Source organism: Lonchura striata, chromosome 13 (assembly GCF_046129695.1).
Source record: "Lonchura striata isolate bLonStr1 chromosome 13, bLonStr1.mat, whole genome shotgun sequence".
Lineage (NCBI taxonomy): Eukaryota > Metazoa > Chordata > Aves > Passeriformes > Estrildidae > Lonchura > Lonchura striata.
The window spans coordinates 10149004-10169862 of record NC_134615.1 but is presented as its reverse complement, the minus strand read 5'-3'; the positions used below and the strand labels follow the sequence as shown (position 1 = coordinate 10169862).

Below are 20859 nucleotides of genomic sequence, written 5' to 3'. Positions count from 1 at the left end.
CATTGCCAGTACCTGATCCACATTTCACAGTGTTTTCAACACTGATGCTACTTTCATAAGATTTTCTTCTCTACCAATGAAACACAGCTCATGCCTCAGAACAAGCAAACAAGTGCTATATTGTGGAATCTACTACACAAATACATTAAATATACTTCAGGTCATGATTAATATGTTAATTGGCAATAGAATGCAACAGCTGCATTTTTGCTAAAAGCAGCAGCATTTGCTCAAGTCACGCCTTAAGCAGATATAACTCATTACTAAAAAATATCTTTTACATGAGGCCACACACAGTCTCTCAGAATAAAGTCCAGCTTGACTTCTGTCTGTTGGCTATCAGAAACTGTTTATTTCTACACTGTAGGAAAAGCATCTATAGAAAACAAAACCAGACAAGCAGTGTGCCAGCAGTGGGACACCTCTCTTAATTTAATGCTTGTTATTCTTATCTGGTACTCTTCATCCCCAAAACAAGCGACTGCACATCAAAGAGAAAAACAACAGCTCAAATGTAACAAGATTAATTTAGGTCAGGATCATTTAAAGATATGAGATCCACCCCCCCAGAAAATATAGGTCAGCATAGCTAAAAGTGGCAATACAATACTTGCTCATTGTTATTGTTACTGATACTACATACCTGTGGGCTTCTCATTTCAGTTTGTGTGCTCAGCTGTGAGGGAAGCTATGAACTTTCATGAAAACTATTTCTAATAACAGTTAAAAATCAGTGAACTGAAACTTAAAGTAACCACATGGAATATAAGTATTTAACTACTTCTAGATCCACTGCTGACCACTATGCAAAATTTATCCACCACACCCAATTTTATTAAGAAGGCCTGAATATTCATAGTATATTCACAAGAGAATTAAGGGCTGAATAAATCAACTGTATTGCAACATAAGTAGACTGCTCTGTTTCCTTACTCATTTTGGAAATGTGTGCCCATTTTGGAAATGAAGTTATGTCATTAAGTAAAATATTGCTGGAAAATGTCTGCTAAAGAAACCAAACAAAAAATCAAAATTATCATCTAGGTAAGGAGAACAACTGCAAACACAATAACCAAGGTAGCAGCGCAAAGAAAACTCTCCAGCCTTAACAAAAAGTAGTTCTACGTATTTTCATTTAATCACTATAAAAAGACATAAAACCCCCCACAAGTACTAATGGTGTAATATTTAAATGGGACAAATAACTGCAAAATGAACACAAAGAAGTTTCAAGTGTACCCTGCACTTTCCTACCCAAAATGCTCACATCTTCTACTGCCTAAAACGATGCTGCAACAACAACGAAGCAGCTGTTCTGAGCTGGGGCACCCCAACACTGTGGATTTGATGTGTATTTAGGATTTGTTTCCCCAGGTTAATGAATCCCTGTGAGTGAGGCGAGTGCTGTGTCTGCAGCGCAGTTTTACCTTATCGGCCTGGCGCATGTAGCAGTAGAGAATTCCTCTCATGCACTTTATGGCAGAATGCTCCAGCTCATGGGTCCTTCCCTTGTCATCATCAATGCGCCTGGGTGAGAGAGATAACTCATAAAACAAATTGCAAATGCATTAGTGGGGGGAAGAAAAAAGAATTCATGCTTTGGAATATTAAGTATTTAACTAACGCTGTTGCATAGTGATGCCCTCACTCATATCAATATATTTACATCCCTAGTCATCATTTCTCATTAAAAATAATAAAAATAATAAAAGGGGTTTTGTCTGGCAACTTACACAAGCGTTCCTCTTTCAAAATTTAAGAATTTAAAAAAAAAAATTCTTTGTGATATTATAGCATCCAGTCTCTTGCAAATAAATTATTCTTAGGACCAGCAACAAGCCCACCAATGCCCTGAACTCTCCTACTAGATTTAAAAGTATCCCCTGAGTACAGTTTGCCAGAAGAACCTCTATTTTTAGTAGCATCCATTAATTCCACTGTAATAAATACTGGCACCAATTACATTATATGAAAACATGTTTACTTACCAAAAGTAGAGTGACATTTTTAACCTAGCACCTTCATAAATATTTTTACTGAGATTTGGAAATGCACCATTCTCTATGGGTTTACAAATCTATTTTTGATAAAGCTGCATCTTTTAAAACTTTCCCAGGGAACTGAATAAAAGAGGGAATGTATCCTGGCAGAGACACGAGTGTAGAAGTTATTCACCTGTAAGCAAGGGCCAATGCCCAGGCACAGGCAGCACAGTAAAGGCTATCATGGACTTTTGCCTTTTGGTTACTCCCAAAAGTCTTGGTAGGGAACAGACCTGTAGTCGGGCTTTGATGGACCAGCAATGTTGATTTAACTGGAAGAAAGAAAGAAAAGATTGTTAAGAACATTTATATTTCTTCCAGTTTCTAAATAGATTTTCAGGAACAGATCAAGGTGTAGACAACATGTTAGAGCATTCAGAAGATAAAATAAGGGCAAGAAAGGTAAGAAAAAACATACACAAAATTCGTTACATTGTTTTATCAGACAAATTAGACCTTCTTACACAAAAACCCAGCAGTATTCAAAACTATTTCTATGACTCTTTTCTAGCACAACCCACTTTGTACAGAATTTCTACAAAGCAACCCAGTAATTTCCTTTCTATGAAAACAGAAGAAAAAAGTGACTACAGTATGTCAACTGTCCCCCAATCAGTTAAATGCTTAAACTCTCCAGAACCTTACATTCATAAAAATTACATTTTTAACTCAGGCCAGATGATTGTATAAGTATTTATATAAGTAGAGGGGAGTAAGGAGAAAGGACAACTACAATTATTTAACTCAGTATCTTGATATGAAAATAGATTAAGACAGGAATTTTCAGGTTGCCAAAACTGAGTTAGAAAAAATACTAAATATTACTTTATTTCTTTTTGTACTTCAATATTTTGCATTTTGGAAATTGCTTTTCCTAAGGTTATATAATAACTAGAATGCTACAAGATTGAAACTGGGCTTAATGCCCTGGAATATGACCTTTCTAGCAATAATCTCTTCAGCATAAGACAGGAAAGCAGGTTTTCCATAGATTGTTATCAAGCATCAATTTTAAGATGGCCTCTTGATTGTCGATGTAGAATACTTAGTCTCGAAGTATTCTAAATGAAAATTACAAGGTTTTACAGCTTTTTACATTATATTCAGTGTCTTGATATCATATAACAAAAGCTTTGATAAAATATCACCTGAAAAAGTCAATATAGATTATTATAAATGAAGTATAAATTCAATAGTAGATTTTTACTGTGGCAGCAGCATAATTGCTGAGATAAACAGCAAGCACCACCATGGATTTGTTGCTGCCAAGTGTTAAAAAAGCCAACTGAACAGTCATCTCCTCTGTAAGAAAGCTAAAAGCAATGCAGCTACAAAAAGCAACACAGCTATGGATAGATCAAGTACAGATTTCACTTCAAAAAGCCATTTGAACGAAGGGAATCCCATCCTACATTTTTAGAATGATGGGGAAATTGTTCACTATTCTGTACCCTTGCCTCAGTAAAACTTTAATTTTAAACCGTCAATTGCACAGCCATTAAACAGCCCTGATTTTAGAATACATGCAGGACTTCATTATACAAACCTCCTAAAACCCAAAACAATCAAAACAAAACATTGCTTCTTTAATGGTTTTGGCTTAAAATAACATCAAATGAAAAACACTACAGTTGACTTAGCTAACAAATAAAATTTCAGCACAAAAATACATTATGGCACCATTAATAACAAAAAGAACTTCTAACTGATCACCTGCCAGACTGTTCCAAGTACTACAAGAAAGCTTTTGTCCATTTAATTTTTTCCTCAGCTGTATCTAGTCAATGCTACAATCCTAAGCTACCCCTTCATCCAAAATACTTCTAAATTCAATTTTACAGCTGAACTGGATTTTAAACAGACATTTTGATTTACAGATAGAAATGTAACTCAGCCCTCCTCTTTGCACCTTCCAAACTTCCAGCAGAAGTTTAGGAAACTATCCTTAAGTATGAATAATGCAGAACTGATATTTATCATGCAAATATCAATTCTAACTAACATCTGGGTTAGTTCAAGCATTATTAACTTACCAATTCTATAGTAATGATTTAATTTATCCCACAGAGTTTCCCCCTCTGGCTTTGGAAGGTTAATACATTTAAGTGGCTCATAAATTGAACCTAAAATAAGAAGAAAAAAGAAAACAAAAATCAAGATCAAAATCAGTTTCATCATTGCAATAGTGCTAACAATTACTGTGTTAAGGTATTTCTTCATGTTTGTTATACAAAAACATAATTTATCAAATTTCAATTGAAGCAAAAAAGTTGCCATCTCTACAGTTTCAGAGAATTTTTTCTACAGTACCTGTCTATACAAACCAGACCTCCACCTGTATCTGCAGTGCCTTGTAGATATTCAACTAGAGCAAATGCTACATAAGTGTAGAGTTAATTATTGAAGACAACTATTAAATGTTAAGAGTTTCCTATGAACATTTTCTTAGAACCTAAGTATGTTACAGAGAAAATTCCAGAAGATATGCAGGAAAACAGAAGAGGGACAAAAGTAAACCATATTCAATTCTTACTGCCCTACCTGCCTCCTAAAATGGTGAAGATGTTCAACACTATCAGTGTTTCACCTACCCCAACCTCATCTGCACCCACCAGAGTCAGCCCAGCTGATGTCATGTCAGAATAAGGGTTGGCTTGTTCCCACAAGCTGCTAAAGCTTAAGCAAGTTGTTCAACAGATAAAGCCCTCAAGTTACCTACATTCCAGAGAAATACAATGCTATCAAATGTCCATCTTTCATTCTCACTGTCCCATGTATTGACTGCTTCTCTATTTGCACCTGAAAAGTCAGTTTTACTGAGAGCTGAAATGAGCTACCTATTCAAAATTATTGGGGTGAACCATTTCCATCTTCTAATTTCAGAGTAACATCCTGCTCTCCCCCACAAATCACTGAGGCTTTATTCAGTGTTCTGGACGGCTAGAACTCCATGAGAGCCATGTGCTAACAGGAAGAATGAGAATTTTCCTTTCTCAGCCTGCACCCTGCCCTTTGGAAAAGCTCAGGGAATGCAGTGCCATGGCAGCCCAACCAGCCAAGCAGTTCTGGCAGGACACAGTGAGTGCCTCTTTTCACAGAGCCTCTTTGGCAACCCCAGCACGCTCCCAAGCATCAGACTCGTAATTGTCCATATACAGGACTCTCAGCCCCATGAAATCAAGAAAACAAAATTAAAAAAAAGAAAAGTGTTCAAAAGCCAACTGGATGTGGGACTCAGTGCCCTGTCCAGTTGCCAAGATGGTGTTTGGTCAAATGTAGGACTTGATGACCTCAGAGGTCCTTTCCTATCTAATTGGTACGTGTGCAGAATGATGACAGAAGCTTTATGAATCAAGTCCTTAGGGGGAGAGAAGAAAATGTCTAGCCATTCAAGAATGCAAACCTCAGCCCGAGTTAGATTTGCTTTGCTAGCACAAGAGTGAAAAAAGTCCTACCCCTATCCAAGCAGAACTCTGGGTGCCTGCTCTGCTTGGATGTCCTGGTGATGCTTCCCAACCCATCTGAGCTTCTCCTACAGCCTTTCCTCATATGGGAAAGGGCCTGAAAGGGAAGTACTGAGAACCCAGTGTATTTGAATTGCCTAAAAAAACAAAGTCAAGAGAAATAAAATTGTTCTGTAATGGAAAAGAAAAACATGTAAGATATCACAGCTTTTGTATCTTCTATTAAAATAAATAAATAAATAAATAATGAACATTCTGAACCGATTTAAATCCATTTTTCAAAGCTATTTTGTTTTTCTACTTCTTTTAGCCTATGAATCCCTATCCATGAAATGTTATACAATTAATTCAGTTATCTTGCAAAAGCACACAATACAGTGAGCTGCAGTAACTGTAATTTTGTACAGTGTTGTACTGAAAGGACAGAATACACAACAGAAAAAAATCTTCAGGAAGTCATTGCATAAAAGGCAGCAATTTTATGAGAAATTCACATACCACATTTTTCAAAGGCAAAATAATGATTCTAACTCCTAGATTAGCTAACTGAATATCATATGCATATCCACCATCCTTTGTGTGTGAAACAGGTTCAGAATGTCCACTTCCTGCAGGCTGCTAACCCCAGTGTGGCACCAGGACACACACACAGAGCATCCACAGGCTCATACACACAGGTCAAAAGTTCCTGAACTAAAATTGTTTTAATTCAAATACTCACCAGACAATCTGTGACCCTCTGTGGCCAACAGAGAAACAAAACAAAGGTATCAAGAACAAAAAGCAGGCATATTCTTCTAGTTCAGAGCATTCAAAGACTTCAACTTAGTGCAGAAAGAAGAACAGGAAGCATGAAAATGTCAAACACCACCCCAAATTACATTATTCTAGATGTTTGAAACTTTAATAGAAATATAGTAAAACAGAGTAGACTGCTGATGGAACAGAAACGTGAAATGAATTCAAAGTTTGAAAAACTGACAAAAAATAGTTCTATGCTTCTGAAATGTTCCCTAAAATTACTCCTACTATAAGGAGAACTTGTTTAAATCAAAGTTTTCCACATATTTTTCATTAACTCCTTATTAGCATCTATATAGTTTATGTTTTGCTTGGGTGTCTACAGCATCCTCCTGGAGAAATCATGTGGTAAATTACATTCATTATTATCACAACCTAATCAAAGCAAGGAACAGTCAGGACAAACACGAAGCTGCTCCTTCCTTGAGATTTTGGAGAGAGCCCATAACACAGAGGAAGCTATTTTAAGGATGGCTAAAAAAAATGCCAGTCTACAGCCTCAACCAAAATCTATTTGAGTTCATTTCAGTAAGATAGAAACCTGTCATAGAAAGCTATTTTCAATTATATATTTCAAATCAGTTTTCAAACTAAAAAAATAAACATTTTAAAGAGATGACAACAGCAAGACTGCAGTACTCTAAACATAATAGAGTGACATTTGCAAATGGGACCCTGGAGGTCTCGCTTTGTACAGCAGCATTCAGAAGAAACAGAATGAGGACATTAATTTTAAATACTGTTTTTCATAAATACATCACTTTATTATAACCTTACAGTGTGAGTTTTATTTTAGGCAAATATGTAGGTATGCTAGGAAGAACATAAAAACCTGTTTTGTTGATTTACTATTTCTTCTGCTGCCTAGTGGTGTAACAACCCCATCCAACATTTAAATAGGGTATTTGGGAGTTCGGTTTTTGTTCCTACAAAGAATGAAGTGTGCCCATTATTTCCTTACACCACAAGTGCATTGCTGCAGGGAGTACCTACTTCAAAATCAGTAAAAAACTGATAAAAATCACAGTGTCACTTCCTGTGTTCATATAATTAATGTCTGATAAGAGAACACTCAAAGGAAAAATAATCCCCTTTCATTTCCTACCATTTACAGGTCCCACAGTAACATGATTTCACCATTTTTTAAGTCGAATAATCACTAAAAATGATAGAGATTCCCTTCAAAGTAATAGAGAACAGGAAGAAATGCCGACCCTATGTATATACAACCTCTAGATACTGAAAATACTGTGTCATCCCGATGCTACTTTCCCATCCACTTTATTTTTATTCAAGTAATACCTGAGATTAACCTTAACTGCTCTTCAGGGAAGAGATATGAATTGTCCAAATGTTTGGATTCAGAAGCTATGGCCAAAATGGCTTTAAAACAACTCTGCTCCCCAGTTTGTATATATGGAAGCTTTGGACACACACACATCCTTGAAGATGGCAGTAATTGTGGATATTAAAGAAAAATAGGGATTAGAATGGGATTGTGTACCAAGTCTATGGATAAAGACTTGCATATTTCAACAAGGACAGCTTATTCAAATCTTTCAAAGTACAGAATTAATATAAACGAACACTTCCACAAAGTTAATCCCAAACAAATGGAAGCAACATGGCAAGAAATTTATTTCTAATATTTCACATGCCAGAATAACAAAAGAAAACATTGGTTTGTATAATTAAATCAGGCCAGGCCAAAATAAAAAAGCTGAGAACACAAGATTTCTTTGTAGATTTGATAAGAATTGAAACTGATCACAGCCTCTGATGTGACATTAGGTCTGGACATAATCAAACACTTGAGACAGAGGCAAGCCCTGGACCTCAGATCACTGTAACTTTCATTACTCAGCATTCGTAAGGGCAGTGGCAGCTTCACATTACAGAAGTCACTGGGACCAAAGAGGATTTTATTTCTACTCACAGCAAAGTTTAAGAAATGATATCACAAGGGGATATTTAATCACTACATACAGGAGGAAACTATGATCTCATAGTTGATCCTGCTTTGAGCAAAAGGCTGACAACCCTTCCAGACTTAACTGTTCAACAAAACAGGGTAAAGAAACACAAGGAGAAGGGCTTGGAAAGGCAGACAGAAAAGGTATTGAAGTATTCCTCTACCTGAATACACAGCAGAAGTAAGCAAAAAGTATGAATTGTTACCCTGGTTGAGTGACAATAACAAATGGGTAAAAATGAGTAAAATCTTGTAATAGTTTAATTTCAATAGCATTAAAGTGACAAAGCTTTTAAACTATCATTTATCAAGAAAAATCACGTGTTACACTGTGCAAGTAATTCAGCTAGTATTTCATAGAGTCACAGAACATCCTGAATAGTAAGGGACCCACAAGGATTGTCGAGGTTCAGCTCCTGGCCCTGCCCAGAATGGCACCCAGTGTCTGAGAGCATTGTCCAAACTCTTCCTGAGCTCTGTCAGGTTTGGTGCTGTGCCCACTGTCCTGGGGAACCTGTTCCAGTGCCCAACCACTCTCTGGGTGAAGAACCTTTTTCCTGGTATCCAACCTAAACCTCCTGACACAGCTCCAACCATTTCTTCAGGGCCTGTCACTAGTCACCACAGAGGAAAAAGAAAAAAATACCCAGCAATTTATTCTGTCCTTTCTCCATTTTCTAATCATCTGAAGGTAGCTCTCTATCCTGTATATTATACTTAATGGAAACCACTGATTTTAGGATTTACAGTAACTAACAACACAAACAACAAAAGCTACTGAACACCAGAAATAAAATACTGACCATCATGCCAGTACACAGGAGCTTCACATAACCAAAATGCCCAAGTCTACCACACAAGCCTTGTAAACGCTACAAGCAAGGCAGGAAACCACTCAGGATACTCAAGGCAGGCATTGCCATTTCTGAGAATTCAAAACAATAGGTGTTAAACTACTAAAAATATTTATTTTGCATCATAACAAGAGAAACATCAGATATCTATATAAGAATTAGGAAATAGTTGGTTTTTTGGGTTTTTTTTTTATGCTGTCAACACATCACATTTTTGATGGTCAGAGAGGCAAAACTGAAAACCCACAGGAAGGGCAGGGGAGTCCAAGCCACTCAGTTGTGTCCCCTTACCTGGTCACTCTCACCAGCACTTGTACTGCTATTGTGTTTCAACAAGGACTACACAAGAGTTCTCCCCCATCACAGGGTGTCACATATGGATACATCTCACCCCAGTCACACTCCCTTCAAAACACACAGGAATGCTCTTGACAGCTTCATATATTTCAGCTTCTGTTGTACCTGAGAAGAAGCTGTGCCAAGGGGCTTTACTTTGCTTCCACTTAATTTCCAAATGTCCAACTTTGTAACCAGTGACGGACTAACCAGAAATTTTACTTATCTCGAAACCAGTCACACTGGGGTTTTTTAGGAGTCAATTACAAACAGCATTCATAATGCACATTTCACATGACTGTCATCTTAAAAGAGAAAATTGAGTTCAGAGATGGTTGCACTGAGGGATACTGACAGGAACTTTAAACAAACAAAACATGGAGATTTGATAGTAGATTTCAGTCTAAGTACATTACAATTTTCAGAAATTTTTACTGAAAGACTTCAAATTTTTAAGTTCTGCTGTACAGTGCTAAAAACTACTAACAGAGAACACTGTATGAAACAAAATACAATTATTTTTTGTTGAATTAAATAGCCACATACAAAAACAAAACACATAACTGCACACTTACCAAATTCTAAAAAAGCACGCGCAGAGGAGGCTCTGTCATCATCCAAACTGGCCATTTCAAATTGGTGCAGCTAATCACAAACGTCTCAGGCTAAGCTACAGTAATTTTCAAAACTGTTTAGTAAATGTTAAAGGCAATCAGCATTAAATTAAGTGAAAGCAATGTTAGTGGAGTTATTAACACAACAGAGTGCACAACACAAACTTTCATTACGTATGTTTCCTTCTTCTACACTGACCTCTTGGTCTTATTTTGCTTTTACTTCTATGAAACTTTGTCATTTACTCCATCTGAGTGAAAGGACACAGTTTATAAAAAAAAAAAAAAAATCCCATCTTTTGGATATTTGACATGAGCTTTGATATATATTTCAAGATAAAATAAAAATACTGATTTAACTAGTGCACACTAATGTGTTAAGTAACAATGATAAGGAGCTAAAACTCTGCTTATGCTTACTGCTGCTTCCATCCCATGTGAAATCTACACCAGCATGTTTCTTGCAGTCATATACATTACTTATGGCACTGAATATCTCAGTTATTAAAGGTATGTCATCTTCCACTTTGGAATATACAATAGGAAAAACGTGTCCGTAATTATGATGACAAGTTTTTCAAATCTTTAAAGTTCATCTTTTTTAAAGTAAGAAAAATTCAGGGGCTTTTAACTAATGAACTGCTATCTTTAGAATCTGCTCATAATCAGAGTAGCGACAAATGAAATAGTATTTTATTGCTTCAGGAAGGGAAACAAAAACTTCTGAATAAAATTTGGTTTTACTGGAAAAAAAAGTAATTCATAATTTATTACACATAAGCATGAGGACACAAATTCCCTCCTACAGGATTTGAGTCTTACATGATCCATTGCTGCAGGCTATAAAACATGAGTCACTGCAGCATTTCAGGCACGTGTGTCTATACTCAGTGTTTACTACATCTTACTCCAAGAAGCACACTAGTGCCTCAATCCAAACAAAACAGTGCTTTCTGTGAGCTGGGACTCCAGCACACGCCTCAGCCAAAAAAAAACCCTCAAACCAAAGAAAATAGTGCTTTCTGTGAGTTGAGACTCCAGCACACGCCTCAGCCAAAAAAAACCCCTCAAACCAAAAAACCTCAAACCAAAGAAAATAGTGCTTTCTGTGAGTTGAGACTCCAGCATAGGCCTCAGCCAAAAAAAAAAAAAAGAAAACAAACTCAAACCAAAAAACCTCAAACCAAACAAAATAGTGCTTTCTGTGAGCTGGGACTCCAGCAGAAGCCTCACCCAAACCAGAAATGTGGGGGACTTTCAGTGACTTTCTCTGATAATCCCAATCATGTCTCCTTCTGACAGGGCCAGGAAGGAAGTAAAAAAGCCCTGAAGTTATACAAATTTCAACATAAAGACACGACAGTAAACTTAAAATATAAGAACATTATTTTTATTTTTAGATATGAATGTTACCTGAAAGATATAAAATAAAATTTGATTTTTAAATCAACTCTTTAATCCAAAAAACTTTTCAACTAAAATAATGTTTATTTCTTGAGCAAATTTCTTCAGGTGCTATACAAAATGCCATGAACAAATCCCTAGATAATCTCTGAACGAAATCTGTATGAACTCGGAAAGATGGAAGCGAACTACAGTCCGTCATTGCTAAAAATACAATTCTTTATACATGTAACAAAAAAGAAATTTTGTAACAGGCACCAAAAATAAGGAAAAAAAAAGAAAAAAAAAAAGTAGCAGGCAGCAGGAGTCAAGAAAAAGTGAAGTGTTTCTGCAGCCACAGGCCTGACCCTGCAGGGCATTCCCAGAGCCCGTGCGCTGCCCCGGGCTCGGCATTCTCACAGCCCCGGCTCCGCGGAGCGCTCGGCTCCGTCCGTCAGTCCCCGGGAGCACACTGACAGCTCCTCAGCGCGGGATTGCCAATCCATCTGCACACACACTGAACCGTTACAGCCAAATTCATCGGACTAGACTTTAAACAATCAATTCTTTAGAGCCCTCATGAAGCCCCGTTTTGGACTCACACTGATTGATCAGTTACTAGCACAACAAACACAACCAAACACGCAAATAAGTAACAACTGTTACAAGCATGTATGGTGTATAAATAAACACAGGGATCTTCTGGAAAACTTTTTCCCGTTAGAACAACTAAACGCCTGGTATGAGTGCATTTTACTTAAAAAAAAAAAAAATCAAACTCCTAGTTTTTTGAAGTTCAGAAATTCAGGCTAACTTGGCAAACATCACCCTTTGGTTTAGGCCAGAACTTAGCTGCCCCACGCTCAGAACACGAACTTCCCTCGCTGTAAAACAGCTACCTTTACCTAAGAGAAACCTTAGGAGCTGGTACTTTCCTCTAAACCCTTTGGAGCTGCGGTGCTGAACACGCCACGAGCAGCCGCCTGCGCTCCCGCGGCACAGGGGGCAGCTGAGCGCCCTGGGGCCGTGCCCGCCACCGCCGCGTGCCCCCTGCGCCCCTCGGGGCCGGGCCCGCCCGGGCACCGCCACCCGCGAGAGACGCGGCGGGGCCGGGAAACAGCCCCGGGCCGGGAGCGGGGCGGGGAGTGGCGGGAGGCACGGGGATCCCCGGAGCTCCTCCCGGGCAAGCCAAGAGGTCAGACCTGAGCGTTTGGAGCGAGCGCGCAGCTCCAGCATCTTCCAGCTCACGTCAGCCATGTGAGTCGCCGCCATGGCGGAGCGGTCGCGGAGAGCCGCCGGCGGGGCTGCGCGGCAGCGGGCGGGCCCTGCCTGCCTCCCGCCGTAAAGCGCCCGCGCAGGCTCCGCCGCCGCTGCCGCAAACCGCGGCCGGCGGGGCCGGGCCCGCCCGCTGCCGTCAGAGCGCGGGCGGGGCGAGGCCGTGCGTGATGGGGGCCCGCGGGCCGTGCCCGCCGCTGGCCCCGCTGCTGGCCCTGCTGGCCCTGGCGGGGCCCGCCCGAGCGCTGCAGAACGTGACCGCTCAGCTCTTCGGGCCCGAGGCCCGCGGGACCCTGGCGGCCTTCGGCGACTTCAACTCGGACAAGCAGACGGACCTGTTCGTGCTGCGCGGCGGTGAGTGCGCGGCCGGGCCGGCGGCAGGCGCGGGGCTGCGGGGCACGGGCGGTGTCAGCCGGGCCCCTCACGGCCAAGCGGGGACAGCCCCGCGCGGGGAGACGGCGGGGCTGGGGCTCCGGGACACGCTGCTCCCGCGGTCCCCGCGATCTCTGCCGTGCCGCCTGCTCGCTCTCCCCCAGCGCGCCCTGAGCGCCCCGGCTGTGTCGCCGAGGGCCGGCGTGGTGAGCACAGCGTCGTTTGCAGGGTGGAACTGACACTTGCTTTGCTCCTAGGTATTCCTGTGTGGAATACGGTATTCAGTTTGCACTGGAATGGTTCATATAAGGCGCATTTTTTTTTTTTAAAGTTGAATTTATGGTTGTGAAATAGAGACTTCATCCTACAACTTGAATGGTCACAAATTATTTTGCTCCTGCTTTCACAATATTTTGGGAAACAAAGGTGGACATTTCACAGATGTGGAGGAAAAATTGCACGTTATCCTACTTTGAGCATTATGTTAAAATGTCAGGGTAAATAAATTTGTTACAGCTGTCACTTGCCACAAGTTTCTCTTAAGGCTTCAGATATGGGGAGACCTCAAATCAGGGCTTATTTTCAGTGGTCAATGTTATTTGCAGACATCAATATTGGAATATTTTACTTTCTTGAAACACATTAAGAAAGTAAATTTATTCTTAGATTTACCTTTTTTTTTTATTCTTTCCATCTCAGAAATGTTTTTCTAAGTAGCTTTGGTAAAGCATGAGTGACTTTCCCATCTAGTTGAGTTATTGAAATGCATGGCTCCCTGCAAATGCACCACTGGCTCATCTACTGAAAAAATGGGCATATTTAAATGAATGTCTATGATAAGAGTTGTAATTTTTACTTTCTTATCTTTCAGATGAGTGCATATAAAAATGTGAATAGCTACAAGTTTCAGAAATGAGATTCGTGATTTCTTTATGTCTCTATAGCAGCACTTGATAAATCATTTTCCTGTGTGGTACTTATTGTAAAAATCAGAAATCACATGGTCTGAAACATTATTTTTTGTAACTTAAGTGTTGGTGAAAATTAACTACAGAATTCTCTCAAAACAAAAGGTAGTAGTTCTAAATGGTGGGATTAATGACAGCCAATTGAAACAGCGTGAGGAAATGAGCAATGGAGATGACACGAGACTTTGAGGAACAGGAATCTGTAAAGCAGCCCAGTCCTAATAATCCTGACCCTTAATAAAGAAATGGGGATGATGTCTTGGACCTTTGGCTGGATATATATTATTTTTCTGATCTTGCATTACTTCAGTAGAGTGAGACTAATGTTCCATATGCTCAGATGCATAAGAGAAAATCAGATTGTGCTCATATCTTTGTAAGAAATAGTAAACTCACTGAATGTAAGGGATAATCCAGATCCAGAAATATCCTGTTGCAAGACCAGTTCCAAAGTACCAGTGGACTCTGGGTTTAGTCACTTTTTGAAACTCAGAATCTACAAATGAATGGAATTGTGCATCCAGTTAGTTGTTTTGTGAGTCTCTGCATGTAACAGTTCAGTGGGGAAGCTCGTGCTGGTTGCTTGTTTCATGTACCAGCTTCTGGTTATGCTTGATGCTTCTGCTGGAAGTACAGGCAGTGAGTGAAGATTCCCATGTTCACCTGCTGCATTTCATTGGAGAATCTGGGAAACTTCTGTGTTTATTTCATGCATACATATATGTGTGTGTATGTGATATATGTCACACAGATAGTCAGCCTGAAGACCTCCAATCTACATAATTGTTGTTTGTATGGAAATTTTCCTGGTTTTTCACACCTTCCAATGCACTGTTTTTTTCTTACTGTTGTCTTATCTCAAAAAGAATAGAGAACTGCAAACAACATTTAGGATTGATTGTAGTGGCATGGTAATGCTGTTTTCTGTTAATGTAGTAATTTTTAATAGTTAATTTGAGTATTGATGAGCAGTGAGCTGAAATTTTTATATCTCTAATGACCAAAAGATCTCACTTCTCAGCGTTGCTACTAACTTGGAACCTGGTATGTGTAAAAATACATTTGCTTCTTCATCCTGGTCATGACTTTACCAAATAGCCAATAAAAAGGCAGGTGAAAGTGTGAGGTGTGAAATGGGAGTTCAGATTCAGCAGGTGTGAACTGTGCTGTTCCCAGATGTGCTGCTCCAAGCTGAGGCAGCCCCAGGCTCCTGTGCCAGGCCTTTCCCTCATCCAGGAACGTGTGCTGCAGCTCAGGCAGTGTTACCCTGGGCCTGTGCTGGCCTCTGAAAGGGCTCCTGGTCATTAAGTCATTTGGTGGTGGATTCTCATTCTCCTCAAGAGGTTTGTGGCAGGTGCCTTTTGTTTCCTAGTGAGAAGCCTTGTATTCTCTAGCATGTCACAGCTGTGAACTCTGCCATGAAACAGTGCTCTTAAAAAGTACTGTAGTAGCTCAGGTTTGGAGCCTTAGAATTATTCTTTTTCAGAGAATGATTTTGTGGTGCTGCAGCTGGGTTTATTGGAGAATGAAAGAAAAAAATACAATTATTGCACTGTGAGCTATGTTTTACTTACAGAGGTGTGTGTGTATTGTGGTTTACTGACTGAAAATTTTATTTCATCACTGAGGCTAAAATTCTTTTCTTCCCTGAATTTCAGTTATTTCTGCAATATAAAATATGGGCTTTTATTTACATTGTCCTGAAATAATGAAATTATGCTTGTATCATTGCCTCTAAATGAGGAGACACTGCAGGGAACCAAACAAATTCTGAGTTTCCTTTAAAGTGCTTTGGGCAGCTGACATGGAAAGCAGTATAATATCCTTCTATGTGAGACAGAGTATTAAAAGAATTAATTTGAGTTAGTTTTTAAACTTTAATTAGTTTTGTGGAACTGCTGCCTATTACTTTTCCATGTATAATATTTCTTAATTCATTACAAAAAGTTTTATTTTAAGCAATGTGATAAAAATAACAGAGAGAAAATTCTAACACTAAACCCCCAAAGAAGATTAGTGATATTAGCATTCCTTTGAGATGCAACTGACTTTGTGTTGAAGAAGTGCTCCTTTGCCTCCTTTTGAATGAGGGGGAAATAGTGGTATGAGACATCTTTGAAAGTTTTTTGCTGCTGTGGGGAATGGTCATTTGTGGCAGTTGTTTGAACGTTGGGTTTGTATATAAGCTATTTCCAGTCTTCCCTCTGTTGCTCATGGTCTTGCTTGCCTTGGCAGGAAATGAGTTGGTGATCTTTTTGGCTGACCAGAAGGAACCCTACTTTAAGCCCCGTGTTAAGCTACCAATGAAGTAAGTATGGCTGTTCAGTGCTGCCACAGCCTGTTTGCCTTGGAAGGGCCTCTCTGCACTCAGTGGGAGCTGCCTGCAATTGTCTGTGCCCTTGTTACTTGACTTGTTCATCTTGCCCTTACAGTTCTTTGACCAACTTCCTGATCTGTGTCCTGATGCATTTTTGTTTTGTTGGTCAGATGACAGAGTCTATAGAGATGAGTTGTGTCATTCATGTTGTTTACTAATAAGTGTTACTTCACACCCTTTATGGAATACTTATGGTTTAGGTTTTGTCCTCAAATCAGTATTTACAATACCCATATGTTGAGGTATTTTTGCACTTGATTTGGATCTTCAGGACTGTATATTCTAGTGAAGAAAACTGTCATTCCATAGCATACATAGGTATTTGTGGTGGGTGGGTTTAGGATCGATCCCAAGACATGTTTTCAGGGAAATTCATCCATTTGCTGTGGTTACTAATGGAATCCAGCCAAAATAATCTGATTTGGAAGAGATCTGAAAGATGGTGTTCTGGTGTTTCTATGTAGAGATGTTCCTTTACAAGTTTACATGTGGCCTTTAAAAAACATCAGTTTTTAATACCTGTAAACCAATCTGTTTATATGTGCATATATATGTCTAGCTTTAATATCCTGTAATACTATTATGGTGATTGCTTATGAATAATGCTTACCAATAGTATTATGTTTATGAAAAGTTAAATTGCTTTTATAGCTCAGCTTCATCTTCTGTATTCTACATATTTTTATCTTTCCATATTCCCTCCTGTCTGGGAAGAAACTAATTTCTTTAGTGCATTAGAAAGGATCTGCTTTTAATCCTTAATGTGATCTGTGTTTGTGTGTGTAAAGCAGAATCTGAGTAGGTAAGCGAACAAAAAAAGATAGAACAAACAAAGGTAGGAAGGAGTAGTAAAACCTAGTAGAAGGTAGGAGGAAATGGCATTGTCTTTTTAAAAATCTACCTGTGCCCGACTCCTGCTGTTTTTAAACAGCTCGTGTTGCCTTATGTTCTTGCTCCTGGAATGCAACCAAAAGATCCTGCTCACTGTAACACATTTTGGTTGACTGGTTCTACAACAAATGTGAGGATTTAATGAAGTGCAGATAGCATTTACAAACAGAATATGGCTGAAGAATGTTGGATAGCTGAAGTTCAGAGTTAAAATGTCATTTTCCTTAGACAAAGACAGGCTGATTTTGAGACACTTTTGCAATAGGCAAGGACTTTATCCTAAACCAGGTAGTTGAAGGGTAACATTGTATTGAACCAAAAATAATTGGACAAGCCTTTAACCACACAAGTGCTTTTTACATACTCACCTTTTTTTTACAATTATTTGCATGTGAAGGCTTTTGTTTTTAATTCCAGATCCCTCGGTGTCACCATAACCAGTGTAGTTCCTGGAGATTATGATGGAGATTCCCAAATGGATGTCCTCCTCACTACGCAGGCCCCAAGTCATGGCAAAGATGAACTTTCAGTGTTTATTTTCTGGGGACACAACCAAACATTAGGTGAGTTGCTGAGACTGGTTCTTAGTAAGATTGTCAGACTTCTTAATTCAAAGTGTTGTCAAGAAGTTACAACTCATTTTTACAGTGTAATGATTATTTTACAACTAAAATAGGGATTAGCAGCTATTCAGCTTCACACCCATATATTATCCTGCTGTTAAGCTGTGTTCAATAATTAATGAAAGAGAACAATACTTGCAGTATATTATGCAACAGATAACCAAACATTATTCTAATTTGGCAATACGTATTAACTGAAGAGCTGCTTCTCATGGCTTCCCCATCATGCATGTCAGCTTCACAAAGACTAGCTCAAAAGATTTATCTTCAGTTTAAAATGCACAGGGAACCTGCTGTGAACTTTAGTGCATCAACTTTCAAAATCGCATAACTAAACCTACCACCAGTAATATAATACTTATATTAAATGAAATTCTTTAAAGACAGTGACACACTAAAGTGAGTATTGGAAGAAAGGTTTCTAGAATATCTATTGCTAAGTTTTCAAAACCTTTAGAATTGAGTTTTCTAGAGTCTCTTAGCAGTGTTTGACGTATGGCTGATTCTGTCTTGAGGTAGAGTCATGGTTTGTGTAAACTCTTAAGGTCTCCTCTTTTTTTTTGTTGACTTTGCTAGGAAAGGGTTTGGGGAAGAATTTAGCGTTTGAACAAGGACAGATAAGCAAAAGACAATACTATTTAATCCACAAAAACTACTGAAGAATAATCACTATTGTAAACTGTGTTATGACATAGTTACAGGTGAGACAAGTTTGCCTCAGACACCATTGCTTCTGGCTTTAATCAGAGCTGAAACAAGCAACCTGGAAAAGTGCAGTGAGTCAAATATTAAGGGAATAGAAGGTACCTCTAGTATTGGAAAGAATATGAGGACTTGGATTAAGTTATTCTGTTTTGTTTCAGAAAAAAACCCAAGTGTTGGGGGAAACACAATGAGCGTATGGGGCCTGGAGGAGGAATCAGAGGTTAAAAATTCAGGCAGTGGTTGGTATTTGCTGAGGCCACTGGCAAGGTATGGGGTGTCTCCCTGGGTAATGGAAGTGTGACAGACAAGTCAATAGGAGGGGACTGTTGTGTGGAATGTGGAAATTGTAAAGACAATGTGGAGAGAGGAGGGAAATGGGAATAATCTGGCAAGGAGTTTGGATTACAAGTAAAAATGAAGTCTAAGGTGAAAACCTGATTGGAGCTTAGTCCTCCCTTCCCATTTAGAAAGTCTACCTTTATTGCTGATTTCAAATACTTAGTGAGTATAATTAAGAATGTTATTTACAGTGACAAAACAATAAACAGAAGTCTAACATACAATGAATGTTAAACTTTTAGCCTTTTAGTCTTCATCCCAGCTGTTCCAGTTTTCCTGTATATGTGTGATTGCAGTCATACAGAGAAATAGGTTTCACTAAGATCTACTTGGAATAATTTGTTGAGGAGTTTAGTGGAGATGGAAGAAGCCTTCAGTGACTGTAACTCACCTTTCCTGCAAAATTTCACAAAGCCATTTGCTTCTTTATATTAAGTGGTGCCTTTTTTAAATCATAAAACTGATGGTTTTAAATAAATAGAAGAATTATGTCTTAGTTGAAAATGCAAATGTCAGAATATATTGGTAACTGAATCAAGTTAATATCTTCTGTTTTCAGATCTTAACCATAAAACTGTGTTAAATAAGACTTTTCAAGATGAGCCTCTAGTAATGGAGTAAGTATGACCTACTTTTTTAGAAAACCACATTTATAGTGGTGACTAAGAGCAACTTAAATATATTTTAATGATAAAGTTTCAAACACATGCTCTTTATCTTTTAAGAGCAGGGTGGTTTGTGTAATGTCAACTGATCCAACAAAAGATGATGAACCAAAATAGTTACCTTTACAGTTCTTGTATATTATATTACCCTGGCAATAGTAGCTACATAATTTTTTTAATTTCTTTCATTTCAGTACTGTGAGTATTCAGAAAAAAAAAAAGCCATTCTAAAGAAAAAACCTTAATGGCTTACCAAAATGAGCAAATATCCCTTTCACAATGTGCTTGCTTGTGTGTGAAATGCTGAACAAAACTGGAGGGAGGTAAATCTGTAAGGCAAAGCACAGGCAGAGTGTGAAGCACTAATAGACCTTTACTGCTACCAGCAACTCAGACAAGAGCCAAAATTCAGAGCTGGCTCACAGCTGAGAGTTCTTCACGGTGGGAAAATGAGTACAGATTAGTTTCAGAGCAGGTGGTTTGAACTCCTGTGCTGACTGAGGTGGTACTGCCATTGTGTTCCATTTTCAGCTTTAATGGAGACTTGATTCCTGACGTGTTCGGTGTCACGAGCGACTCGAGTAAGCCGCAGATCCTGCTGGGCGGGTAAGCCGAGGGCTCGGGGCTCAGCTTTGGAACTTGGGCATTGTCTGTCCACTTCCCATTCAAGTGCAGGATTTGTGTGTGAATCTTCTTTCTGTCCGTGGCAAACATTGTGACACTCTTCATCTGCTCTTTAAGGTCTTATTTTATAGGGCAAGTAGAAGTTCCATGAGAGCTGAGAAAACAGAGACAATGATAATAGACATCAGAAATAGGAACAGTTAGTTCCAAGAAGTTATAGTCTCATTTGTTTAGTGCACTTTTGATATTTAGTATTACAATCTGTGTTATGGAACTTGTGCTCTAAAAAAGATGCTTTCAGGTTGATGATGTAAGAACTACTGGAACAGATGGCAAAAGAAAAATCTGCAAGTGTTTGGGGTAAACTTAAAAAAAAAAGCTCTCATCTGTCTGGGAAATGATTTGTAATGGGAAGATTGGACACCATAGGAAATCTAAAGCACAGGAAGTGCAGGATGTAAGGGTATTGAACTATATATATTAAGGAAAATACAGAAGAAATTTATGAAGTGACATAAAGCAGAGGTGACTAAGTAGCAACACAAGTATGCATA

The 20859-nt window shown here is 38.9% G+C and overlaps 2 protein-coding genes across 8 annotated transcripts in view; one reads left to right on the top strand and one right to left on the bottom strand.

Moving 5' to 3' along the window:
• The window catches only part of PHKB (phosphorylase kinase regulatory subunit beta), a 70020-nt gene extending 57225 nt beyond the window's left edge, over positions 1-12795 (bottom strand). For 2 of the 7 annotated variants that reach the window (XM_077786320.1, XM_077786319.1), the window contains exons 1-4: positions 12669-12795; positions 4076-4165; positions 2176-2314; positions 1428-1527 (exon numbers count right to left, since the gene is read on the bottom strand). In XM_077786320.1, the coding sequence (XP_077642446.1) occupies positions 1428-1527; positions 2176-2314; positions 4076-4165; positions 12669-12738 (399 nt within the window). In that variant the 5' untranslated portion in view covers positions 12739-12795. Of the gene's footprint in view, positions 1-1427; positions 1528-2175; positions 2315-4075; positions 4166-5497; positions 12635-12668 lie in introns of those variants that run through there. The other 5 variants (XM_077786318.1, XM_077786315.1, XM_077786316.1 and 2 more) reach the window with 5 other exon arrangements.
• A 96-nt stretch (positions 12796-12891) lies between these two features.
• ITFG1 (integrin alpha FG-GAP repeat containing 1) overlaps positions 12892-20859 on the top strand; it is a 72926-nt gene continuing 64958 nt past the window's right edge. Inside the window, exons 1-5 of the mRNA XM_021540304.2 lie at positions 12892-13095; positions 16317-16389; positions 17767-17912; positions 19576-19633; positions 20213-20287. Coding sequence (XP_021395979.1) covers positions 12912-13095; positions 16317-16389; positions 17767-17912; positions 19576-19633; positions 20213-20287 — 536 coding nt within the window. The 5' untranslated portion in view covers positions 12892-12911. The remainder of the gene's footprint in view (positions 13096-16316; positions 16390-17766; positions 17913-19575; positions 19634-20212; positions 20288-20859) is intronic.